General features: G+C 51.0%; 1 protein-coding gene across 1 annotated transcript; it reads right to left on the bottom strand.

Moving 5' to 3' along the window:
* Positions 1-136: 136 nt before the first annotated feature.
* Positions 137-11,884, bottom strand: Grhpr (glyoxylate and hydroxypyruvate reductase). Its single transcript, XM_010619441.2, has 9 exons — positions 11,693-11,884; positions 10,195-10,351; positions 9,172-9,244; positions 8,290-8,406; positions 7,165-7,253; positions 5,975-6,079; positions 5,197-5,332; positions 3,677-3,807; positions 137-1,645 (listed from the first exon to the last, which is right to left on the bottom strand). The coding sequence occupies exons 1-9, from the start codon at positions 11,882-11,884 to the stop codon at positions 1,524-1,526; spliced, it is 1,122 nt and encodes a 373-aa protein (XP_010617743.1). The 3' UTR covers positions 137-1,523.
* Between the last annotated feature and the right edge of the window lie 25 nt (positions 11,885-11,909).

Raw genomic sequence — 11,909 nt, 5'->3', positions numbered from 1 at the left:
TTCCATGTGTGAGAAGCAAACTTGTGGGCCAGTGTCCTGGATCAGACTATAGCACTTAAAATAATTCCAAGGTTCCCTGGAAAACGAGTCCCAGGGTTCCTATGCTCTAGAGTTTCTACCTGGATTCCAACTGGTATTGAATAGGGGACCTAAATATTGATTGGTTAGCCTTAATTGTAAGCCTGGCAAAATCATAGTCTTTCCTGGATAACAACAAATAGTTCTGTCAGGGCACCAGTATCAGTGGTGCTAGGCTGATTAAAATTTGAGATTTTGAAATAAAACATTTGTCATATCCATGCCTCTAAATATGTGTTCTTTTTCTTTGCTTAGGTTGAAGTTGAAACAAAACAGGAAGTAGTACTATATTCTCTCTGTTAGCCCTGCTTCTGGTACTTTTTTTTTTCTTTTTTTGTACCAGGGGTTGAACTCGGGACCTTGTGCTTGCAAGGCAGGTGCTGTGCCACTGAGCTAAGTCCCTGGCCCTTCTGGTGCTTTTTTAAACCAAGCTCCTAGGACTGTAATGCAGTCAATGAATAACAGTAATTTCTTATTCCCCTCCAATTATTTGTTCCTTTTGCTTTCTCCACATGCTTCCCGTCTGGTCTGTGGACATGAATGCGATTTTGTTCTCAGTCTGCCCAGTTACTCTTGGAGGCCACTCAACCCTGTGCTGGGCTGCTGTTGACTGCTTTATTTGCCAGTTTGGCCCACTAGGGGGTGGGTGGGAGCTGATTTCTTTAGCAGAGCAGAGCTTTGGCAATGGCAATGCTGGTGTCCTGGCTTTGGGGAAGAGTAAGATGACTTAAAAGATCTGGACGTGTGGTGGCCCATGCCTATAATCCCAGCACTTGGGGAGGCTGAGACAAGATCACAAGAGACCAGTCTGGGCTGCATGGTGAGTCCAAGGCCAACTGAACCACACAGTGAAATCCTGTCACACAAAAAAGTGTTCACCTAGGTAGGGAATAGAGGATGAGACGGGTAAAGGGAGCAAAGTGTAGGTACAAAAACTAATTCTGAAATTGAGGAACCCACCTTCCTCTAGTCATTCTCAACCAAAAGAGCGTCGACCTAACCTAAGTCCTTCTAGATAACTCCCCTTTGCTTTATGTGCTCTTAAACTTTTCTGATGGTCTAGGTCCTGGGTTGAAGCTCCATGATTAACAGGCTCCACTTGTCCTGCCCTTGGTGAGGGCCTTGGGAAGGAACTACAAGTGCTCAGGGTAAGGACCAGATGGGAAGGGCAGGTCACTGGCTGTCCCAAGTTAGAAACTTGCTCTTTTCGTTAGCTTCCTCTAGTTACAGGCTGAGACAGTCTTAGAAAATTATTTAATGATCAAATTACAGGCTTTTGGCTTGCATGTGTCCAGCCACAGAAGTAGCAAAGCACATCAACCAGCACCCATCTTCACTTGCAGCATGGGAGCAGACTTTCCCTCGGCTCCCACCTGTGGGGCCAGATCCAGCCTGGCGTGTCGGCAGAACACCAGGCACTGACTTCAGCCCGCGGGGCTGTCTGGCTACAGCTTGAGTTCACTAGGCATCGGCTCTCCTCTCAGGCCAGCCAGCAAGTTGTTAGCTGCCAACAAGGACATGGTGTTGCGAGTCTTGTAAGTGGCGCTGCCAATGTGGGGCAGAATCACTGGAAAGGAAAGGGAAGAGCTGGAGCTAAGAGTTCAAGACCTTAATCCGTAAGTTTGGTCCTAGCCTGGGCAACTCAATGACTTAGCAAGACCTTGTCTTAAAAAAATTTAAAAAAGGGCTGGGGATGTAGCTCAGTAGGAAGGCCCTGGGTTCAATCCTCAGTATTTGGGATGGGGGTCCATAAATTGGGCTTCTCTTTCATGGCTTGGCTTTACCTAAAAAGAAGAGAACCTGCCTCAATATGCCTTCATTTGCCTTCCCTACGCAAATATTGTTAGTAGGGATGAGGTTCAGAGAATAGCAGAGAGACCCCAGGCTACTGAGACTTCAATATTAGAGATACGAAAGGTTTGTATCTACACACAAAGATGGCAGCAGGGCTACAGGGATCTTGGCACCTATCTAAACACAGCCTTTCAGAGACTAGATGGTGAAACCAGGTGCCAGCTTAGCTTAGGAACTTAGTTCTGACCACCTACAGCCTGTATCCTTCAGAATAACTTCAAGATGAAGCATGTGTGATGGCACACATCTGTAATCCCAGCACTCTGGGACCCTGAGACAGGAGAATCATATTCAAGCCCAGCCCCTGTGACTTAATGACTTAGCATGAGACCCTGTCTTAAAATTAAAAAGAGAGATGGGATGGGTTCAGTCTCCAGTACTGCAAAAACAAAAATTCCAAGACGAAGCGTTGATACTGCAGCTCTCCCAGGCCCCACTACAGCAAATGAGGTCACTCATCCCTAAACAGCTGCCTTTTGAAGCAGCTTCCAGGGTACTAAGCTGACTAGGCCTGAGGAACAGTGCCAATTTTCATCACAGTCAAGGTTTCTTGAGGGCTTGCTCAGGGGCAGGGACGGCAGAGTTACCAAGGGCTGCAATAACGGGAGAATTCACTGGGAAGGCAGCAAAGGACTTGTTTGGGTTTCCATTTTAGAATGTAAATTGTCAGTCTGGAGGTGGAAACCATACTAAGACCTGGACAGAACTTAATATAAAGAACTATGAATGGGGTAGAAAGTTGTTAACCAGGTAGAGGCAAAAGAGCAAGCACAAAGGTTGAGGTTCCCTGAGTGGCTCAGCCACATCTGTCATGAGATTGTCAGGTGCACATGACCTCAGATGACCTCAGACCATGGCTCCGTCCTGCTAAAGCAGAAGCCCTCAGGTGAGGTCCACCAGCCATGTGGCTCAGTCCCTCCAGGTGACCAGGCGAAGGGAGAAGTACAGCACTGCTGCAGCATCCCTTAGGGTGGGGGAGCAGGGGGTGGTGTCAGAGAAAAGGGGTGGGATTGTGAAAAAATGCAGATGGATGGAAAAGCCCCTCTGAAGTCCAGATTTAGATCTCTGTTGGGGCCACTGGCTAGAAAAGCTGCAAACTGGATCCCTCCAGCCACAACAGGAAGGAACTGCTGCTGCCCCGGAAGTGTTGGGAGAAGTGTCGCTCCCAGAGAGACAGACGGGAAAGCAGCAGGGAGCAAAGTTACAGGGTCTGGTAGGGCCAGCTGGCACAGAAATGGGGTGTGCAGAGGCTCAGCCCCATCCAAAGAGAACAGAGAAGGGGATTTGTTGCATCAAGAGAACAGCTTAGGGCTGGGGATTTAGCTCAGAGGTTCTGCTGCCTGCCTCACAAGTGCCAAGAACATAAGTTCAATCCCTGGTACCAAAAAAAAAAAAAAAGAACAGCTTCATAATTGGCAGAAGCTATAAACACTGGTAAACAGGACTTCTTTTGCTCACTCTCTGATAATAGCAACACATTTTAGCTGTGACAGAAGGCATGTTACATCTGTAAGTATGTGTGGCCAGGCACTTTTAACAAATCCAGTTACCCTCATGTTCTGTTCCTTTAGGGCATGCTCAGAAGGATCCCTCCCATTATTAAGTACCGGTGTCAACTAACGGGTATGTCATGTCTCAGGTGTGTCCCTCTGTGCACAGCACTGCTCACTTGAGCTTCTGGCCCAGCCCTTGCACACTTAGGATGCCAAACAGTGAGGAGTCGCACTGCAAATGCAGCTCTTACCACAGTTCTTCAGGGTCAGCAGGGGGTGCCCTGTAGGCAGCGGTTCTGGGGTTGTCACATCCAGCCCAGCAGCTGCAATCTGACCACTGGCCAACGCCTGGTACAGGTCATCCTGGTTTACAACATCTCCCCTGGAAATGGGAGTGGTGGTATGAGCATCCCACGTTCCCCCACCAGACTGCCTTTAGGGCAGAACAACCAACCCACAGAATTAATAGTTGCAGACTTAGCACTTGACCCTGGCCAAGTGTCTCAACTTCTCTGACCTCAGGCTCTTCCTCTTAAGATAGGGAGAATGCCACTTAACTCCAAGGAGTACTGGTAGGGTTAAAGCTTACTTGCATGCACTAGGGCATGAATGGGGCCCAGAAGTCTGCACTTGTCTTGGGCTTCATACAGGTGTCTCTGATCTGGCTGGCCCTCAGATCATCCGCTGAGAACCACCGCATGCCATCAGGCATAGAAACCTCACTGCATCCATCAAAGTGAACAGCCACTAAAGAACTGGTTCTCAAGACTTCATACTGCACACACACAAGATACTTGTGCAACAAGGACTATTGTTTTTTTGTGGGTTTTTTTTTTTTGGTTTTTTGAGACAGGGTTTCACTATGTAGTTCAGACCGACCTGGAACTCATTATGTAGCCCAGGCTGGTCTCAAACTCACAGCGATCCTCCTGCCTCAGTCTCCCGAGTGCTGGGATTAGAGTTGTGCACCACCACGCCTGGCCCAAAAAGGACTATTGTAATGAAGGATTTGTACAGTCCTGGGCACATGCAGGTGCTCAGCAAACAGAAACTAGGGCTACCATAGGCCATCAGCTGAAGACCTTTGTTCTGACACTGCTTGCTCTGCCACCCGCGGCAGTAGCTAAGCACTGGTAATTACAGGTACCTTTAGGGTGTGCGAGCCCTCAAGCTGACCTCATCCAATGCCTTCTCCAAATTGATTTAAAAAGGTTTAAAGGGTATCAGCTAGGAAGGAGTTACAATGGTGGAGAAGGAACATCTTCCCCTGTATATCCCAGTGGCCTGAACACACTCCTGAGGACATTTTGGGACACTAGGAAAATTTGAGTTTTAAGCCTGTCTACCCAGGAGTGCAAAGTTCAAACCATCACTGAACTCACAGGCTCAATGGCATGGAAGATTGGTCTCCGAAGGGGCAGCCAGATCAGAAAGTCCAACTCTTTGGTAGAGGAAGATGAGGCTCCCTGGTGACTCTGCTTGCTAGGCCCTCCCCCAATCCACACTACAGTGTGCCAGGGCTTTGTCGAGGCTGAGAGTACTGTGGGTGCCAGAAGGCCCAGGCTCTGCTCTGATCCCTCTTCTTCCTAACTTGGCTCTTGGATAGCCTCTGCTGTATATCTGAGTTGTTGCTTAGTCGATCTGTGGAGCCTGACATGCTCAGCCCAAGGTCTCATCAGTACCCCACAGGGAAGCCTAGATGACAGCAGTGGGGACAGCCCCTCTCCAGGATTGCTGGGTGACCCCAGGATATTCGGCAGCCCCAGGCTACCTGCTAATGTTGACAAACACAGCTGTTTTCTTCATCTTCTGGAAGAAGTCTCTGTCGCAGAGCCCTTTGGTCTCAGGCGTTAAGGAGCAGGCCACCATGATGAAGTCAGATTCTGCGGCCAGCTGAGGGGCAGACACTGGGAAGAAGGGGGGAAAACAACATCAGAGTTGAGGGACAGCAGGAGGGTAGAGACCAGGCTCTGCCATCCCCCACTAGAAACTCCCAAGATGCTTTCTGAAGGCCTCAACAGCTCTGATGACTGTACGAAGTCAGCAGCCATTCATGGGATCCTGGTGTCTCACATCTTCCACTCAGCCCCTTAGTCTAACAGATGGAGAAATTGAGGCCGAAGCTTGTTCAAGGTCACATGGTGGAATCTGGGCCATTCTGACTTTTACCACCTTCAGGGCTGGATGTGCTAGGAGGGAGGAATGGTCGAGATCTACTCTGCCATCTGCTCACCGCACTGTGTCCCCACAGAAGCTATCCACGGACCAAGGCACAGACAGGCTGGGCTGGTCAGTGCCCAGCTTTTCCTCAGCCCAGCACATCCCTGGGGCTCTGCCCACACTGAGAGAACTCATAGAGTGAGCCGGGTATGTGTCTGTACTCCCTGAGTGTGCCTGTGTCCAGAGGCAGGTCAGGTAATACCTAGGCGACATGGCAGCCCCAGACCACCTGGAGCACCTATATTCTGCCTACACAACATCACTAAAGACAAGAGAATGCACCAGATGAGCACAGGCAGGGCTCCTCTGGAAATCAAGATTTTACTTACCAAACTCTGCCTGGAATTCGGCTGCTTCCTGAGGCTTGGGCTGGCGCCCTGTATACAGAAATTTCTGGATACCAAACGGTTTCAGACGCCGAGCAATGGCCTGGCCTAGAGGCAAGAATCAGAGTCCATGGCTTGTTCCTACCCTTCAGAGGATAGGGGCAACAGCCAGCAGATCTAAGGACAGGGGACTATGTTAGGTCCTGTCTTATTAGAGCTGGGTCCCTCCAGCAATCCCCTCCCTCTTTCTGGACCCTCTGCTTCTGTTAATGTAGATTCAGACCTTCTTTGACTTTTTTTGTTGTTTTTTGAGACAGGGTCTCACTATGTAGTTGAGACTGACCTAGAACTCACTATGTAGCCCAGGCTGGTCTCAAACTCACAGAGATCCTCCTGCCTCAACCTCCCGAGTGCTGGGATTACAGGTGTGCACTACCACACCCAGCTTCTTTGACTTTTTGATGGCACTGATCAACTGCCAACTTGCCCAAGACTTACAAGACGTTTTCATATAAGATGCACTGAGATCGGAATGTCAGTTGGGTCTTCAAACTCAGAACACAGCCTAAAGTTGTTGGGCTCTTCCAAGCAACTCTCCCGTGAGAGAAGCAGACCGCTGGCTGGCCAGGCAGGTTATCCACACTGGCCACCCTTAGCTTCGCCCTTTACCAGGTGACAGAGCACCACTAGCAGCTGCCTGGCTGAGCCTGAGCCTTTCTGCCAGACTTCTCCAATCACAGGCCACCAGAAGCAAAGTTGGTCTGCTGTGTCTGTAGATAAACCCTGTCCAGTGAGCTCTCTGGAACCCGTCAAGGCTTCCAAAGTCAGTGCTTCCAAGCCCAACCTGGGAGTGGAAAAGCTGTCCCACAGTAACCACTCCTCAAGGTCCCACCTAGCATCTACAGCCTTCACCTGTTCTCCATGGGGCTGAATTCCTTAGGAACTCTGGCTCCTAGCAACTGGCTTCATCACCTAGTGAGTCCTAAAGGAACTCCTGACTGTATTTATTCCTTTGCCTTTACAAGGCTGTCTCTTCTCATTGGAGATATCCCTGTGGGAAGTGCCCTGCTGGCATGCGATAGAGGCGACAACTTTTCCAAAGAGGGACGTCCAGCACTGAGGAACACGACACCAGGGATTCAACCCAAGCCTGGGGTGCTGAGATAGGTAGGAGAGGGCAGGGACAGCCTTACCTATGCGGCCCAGCCCCACGATGCCGACAGTGCTCTGTGTGAGTCCGTAGCCACACATCCACAGGGGCTTCCATGAGGTCCAGCCACCACTGTGGAGGAGAGAGGTGAGGCACTGAGCACCAGGTCTCAGGCAAAGATAAGGCCCAAATGAACCACATACACCTGCATCTGCCTGGGGTCCAAGGTTTAAACCTGGACTGAGAGTGGAATAGCAACACTACAGCCACTCAGCACTTTGAGTTGCAGCAAGGATGACTCCTCCTTTAAATCATTTGGGACACAGACATTAAGGACTGTAAGAGGGCTCAGAGGCTCTGACCCTTTTTGCAGATGAGGAAATTGAGACCAGAAAGGTAAGCTGCCCAAGGTGACACAGTCAGGGGCATTGGGGGCAGTGGGCTGCAGACTTGGGATCTGAGATTCCAAAACAAGTTCTCTCAGAACTCAGCAGCAACAAAAGCAAAGCAACAAGGCTGCCCCATTGCTTTTGGTGGGCAAGGGATGGAGCCTATCTTGAGCCACTACCAGCGAAGGTGTGGCGTTCTAGACAGGACTGTTAGCAGAACACCAGCACCGTCACGTCGGCCAGTGCCCCATGCAGCAGCCAGGCCCCTGGCCATGTTCTCTGAGGGCCTTGTCTGCTCACTCCCAGCATGCTCGCAGCACTGCCCCTGCTCCCAGCTCCTGGAGCCCCTGCTGACTACACATACACATTGAAACCCTCAGGCCAGGCTGCACAGCTCCAGTTGTGAGGAAGGCAGCACAGTGCCCACACGCGCTCTATGCAGCACCCTGGCAGTACCTGGGGCGCACCCTGCATCAGAATCACCCCCAGTGCTCCAGGGCACATCCCTCCTCCTCCCACGAAGCCATCCCCTATCTGCATTCCTCCCCTAACCCTTAACCAGCAGAAGGTATTTGTCTCATTCTGTCTTCATCTCTCATGACTTCCCATCATGCCCTGTTTTCTGTAGCTCAGTCTTATGCTTTAACATTTTAGCTGAGTCAATTCTCCCTCACGAGATGGGGCCCACCCGGCACAGGGAGCACGTCTGGGCCAGGCTGAGCCTCCTGCTCAGGAACTAGCTGCTGAGCAGAGCCCATTTCCCGCTGGGTGGCACTCACTTTTTCACCTCTGCCATGGCCTCTGGCAACCTGCGACAGGTGGTGAGCAGCAAGGAGACAGCCAGCTCCGCGGTGGCATCCGTCAGGACCTCTGGGGTGTAGCCCACTCGGATCCCACTAGGAATCAAACATCTAGTGGTAACACTGGCCTCATGAACCTTCACCAGGGTCCACTGCTGGGTCTTTTCATGATGTTACTTTGCTCTTCCATTGCTCTGCCTGCCAGGAAGCTCAGAGCTTCATTTAATGAGCACTGAGAAATGCATAGTCCCCACATGCATTTTGATTATCTCCCACTTTGGTAAGGCTATGAAGATAGAAGATTAGGGCTCAAAGTGTGGGCCAAGTCGCTATTTAAATCGTTCTGAATTTCTTCATCAGAAAAGGAAACAATACTTGTGTCTCCTTCCAAGGTTATGGTGAATGCGAAAGGATGACACTGGACAGCGGTTACTCACTGTTGCCAACTTTCTTGGGTTTGTGTGATTTATCTAATACATGATACACCTAAGACATAGTATTATAAATATGTAATGGGCGCCGACTTGTAATTCCTGCCTTGGCCTTCTAGTGTGCTGGGCTTACAGGCCTGTGTCACCACACCTTTCTTAGTTTTTAATTTTGAGACAGGTAAGTTGCCCAGGCTGAACTTAACTTTCAATTCTCCTGCCTCAGCCTCCCGAGTAGCTGGGATTATGCTGTAGGCATGCACTGTGTCCAACCCAGGTTTGTTCTAACTGATTTGTGCACGTGTGGATGAATTTTCATCAGCTACTTCACATTCTTACTGAGGGATGCAAAGTGAAAACAAGCAACCCTCTTCTGCACCATGTGGGCACTGCCCTGCACTCTAGGCCCTTCCAGAGCTCAGCTTCTGCTTACCGCTTCTTGATTTCATCCAAAGCCAAGTGGTCGACACCCACAGACAGTGTGCTGACAACTTTGAGGTTAGCTCCTGTGGAAAGAAAACACATTGTGTCTTTCCTCGTGGAATCCAAAGCCAGGACACAGGACTATGCTAGGGGCACCTATTATTATTTTCTTTTTGTTTGTTTGTTTTTTTGAGACAGGGTCTCGCTATGTAGTTGAGGCTGACTTGGAACTCACTATGTAGCCCAGGCTGGTCTTGAACTCACAGTGATCCTCCTGCCTCAGCCTCCAGAGTGCTGGGATTATAGGCGTCCGCCACCATGCCTGGCTGCTGTTATTATTTTCTTAGAATTACTATTCTGCAGGTAAAACTTGAGACAATCCTCTTTGCCATCTAGTGTCTCAGAGATATTAGGGGCCCTGGCCCAGTCAAAAGCAGAGCCAGGGCTCCCCTTGGGGACTTGGATACTGGATTTCTCTTCTAGACTGTCTGCGGGTGAGGCCTGGGTCCCCTTCAGCCACACCTGGGACCTCCCATGGATACCTCTGAGAGCACTGAGACTCTCTCATAACTTCTCCTTTACTAGATGGCTTCTAGGGGTGGCTTAACTCTGACTCAAAGCACCTCTCTCCAACCAGCAGCCTCTGGGGCTGGGGCTGTGCAGATACATTCTGGGTGCCAGCTGGTACGAGGCACTGAGCTGGGGCCTCCCTTCTGCTACACACAGGCCCAGAAAAGGAAGTACTTGCTCAGGTCACAAAGCAAGGCTGTGGTCCCAGTCTTCCCTCCTCCATACCCACCACACCAAGGTCTTTACCCTCCTGGGCCCTCCCTCAAGGACTCACAGCAGTAAGGGGTGGAGGGCAACCCACAAGCCAGATGAAGCTTCAAGCAACCTCCCAGCCATGTCGGGCACACCCTCAGAATGCAGGGACAGTGCTACAGGTTTTCTCATGAGGCAGCTGCCACAGGCTGATGTGCCCCACAAGGCTGAGACCCCGGGAACCTTGCCCAGGCTGACCCCGTACACACACCTGCAGCATCCAGGATCTTCTTGTCCACACGGTCAGAGAGGAGGCAGAGCAGGCCGTAGGCCCCTGCCACACGTCTCTCCAGCTCCTTGCTGGTGATGGGCTCATCAGAATCCCACAGTTCCACCTCGCAGCTAAAAGGAAAGAAGGCCGTCCAGGAGATTCAGGGGAGCCCCGCAGATGCCCTGGCCCCCCTGAGAAGTAGTGAGCATCACTTTTACTCTCTGGCCCGTGGCTGGCTGGGACAGTGAGCATCTGGTGTGGGTGGCCTCAGAATGGTCCAGAGAGAGTGGCTGGGGGATGAAGGCATATCACAGAATGGAGGAAGGTAAAGAAGGCCGAGGGGCCCAGAGCAAAGCCTAAGCAGAAAAGAGGGAAATTTAGGACAGGTTTCAGCTCAGCACTAAGAGCTCCCTTACAGGCACAGGGGGTGGCCACATGGCCAGGTATGTGGTTATCTGCAGAAAAGGCCAAAGGGGCTCCTGTATCAGATGGGGCTTGACTTCAACAACCATTTGCATCTTCTTTTGTCCTATGAGTCCATGAAATAGAAAACTCGCATCAAGAACTCTTCTGGGAAAGATAACCTCAAGGTCAGTCAACAAGGAGGAGCATTAAGGGCTTTGACAGCAACCTTGGAAAGGATACTTCTCCCAGTCCGCGCCATTTACTTCGGTGCAGTCAGGGAGAGATGTTGCTCAGAGGTAGAACACTGGACTGTATCATGTGCAAGACCCTGGGTTCAGTCCCTGGCACTGAACGAACTTGTCAGTCATATGTGCTGGCAACCCCTCAGGACACCCAGCTGAAGCCCCTCACAATGTGCTCCAGTTATGAGCACAACACCTACTGTGCAGCTGGAGCTACATCTATTTACCCTCAGGTTGTCTTCCCCCAGTGTCTCTTCAGAAAAGTCTGCATTGCATTAAGCAAAATTAGAAAACAAAGCTCACTGCCCCTAGAATTGCCTGCTGAGGCTGGGTCTCACCTTTCCCATTACACTGCAACTAGACCTGGCGGAGAACAAACCCCAGCTCCATCACCTGAAGCTGTGTGACTCTGGGCAAGGTACTTAGCCCTTCCAGCCCGTTTGGGGATCAGTGAAAGGAGAATTATAACACTGACTTCCCAGTGTTGCAAAGATTAAGTTTATGCACATGATGCACTTGACAAGGTTGGTGCACAGAAAGGTTCAAGCGGACAGTCATCAAAGGCCCTTGCCAAGCATTTGAGGGGACCAGGGTAGTGACTTGCACGGTCCCTGACCTCACCTGTCCTGCCAGCCAACCTCCAGAGTAAAGACTCAACAGCGTGGACCTTGCCTCATGGTTAATCTCTCCTCTTTAAAGGCGATGACCAACGACTAAGTTCCCTCCAATTGGCCCAGCGCCAGGTCCCGGATTGCAGCGGAAGCCTAATAAAACCTTGATCTTACACAACTTTCTCTAAGCCTCCCCAAGCTCCAAGACCTACATAATGGGACTCAGCTGTAAAGTCTGACCGTGGCCCGCTCCCGACCGTCCCTCTGGCTCCAGCTGCCTCCAAGCCCACCGCGCAGCTCTGGACACCACCAAAGCCCGCCTGGAGATGGCTGAGTCAGCCTGCGCAAAGTGCCTGAGGTTTTGTAGCAGGCACCCGCCCGGGGTGGCCCGGGGCAGCGTGTTGAGGGCTCGGCGCCGGGTCGGGGAACCATCAGGGCCCGGAGCGGCGGGGACTCG

The sequence above is a fragment of the Fukomys damarensis genome, unplaced genomic scaffold (genome assembly GCF_012274545.1).
Source record: "Fukomys damarensis isolate Sample0158 unplaced genomic scaffold, DMR_v1.0_HiC HiC_scaffold_36, whole genome shotgun sequence".
In the NCBI taxonomy this organism is placed as follows: Eukaryota; Metazoa; Chordata; class Mammalia; order Rodentia; family Bathyergidae; genus Fukomys; species Fukomys damarensis.
Note: the sequence above shows the minus strand (reverse complement) of the source record. Positions and strands in the feature narration are given on the sequence as shown.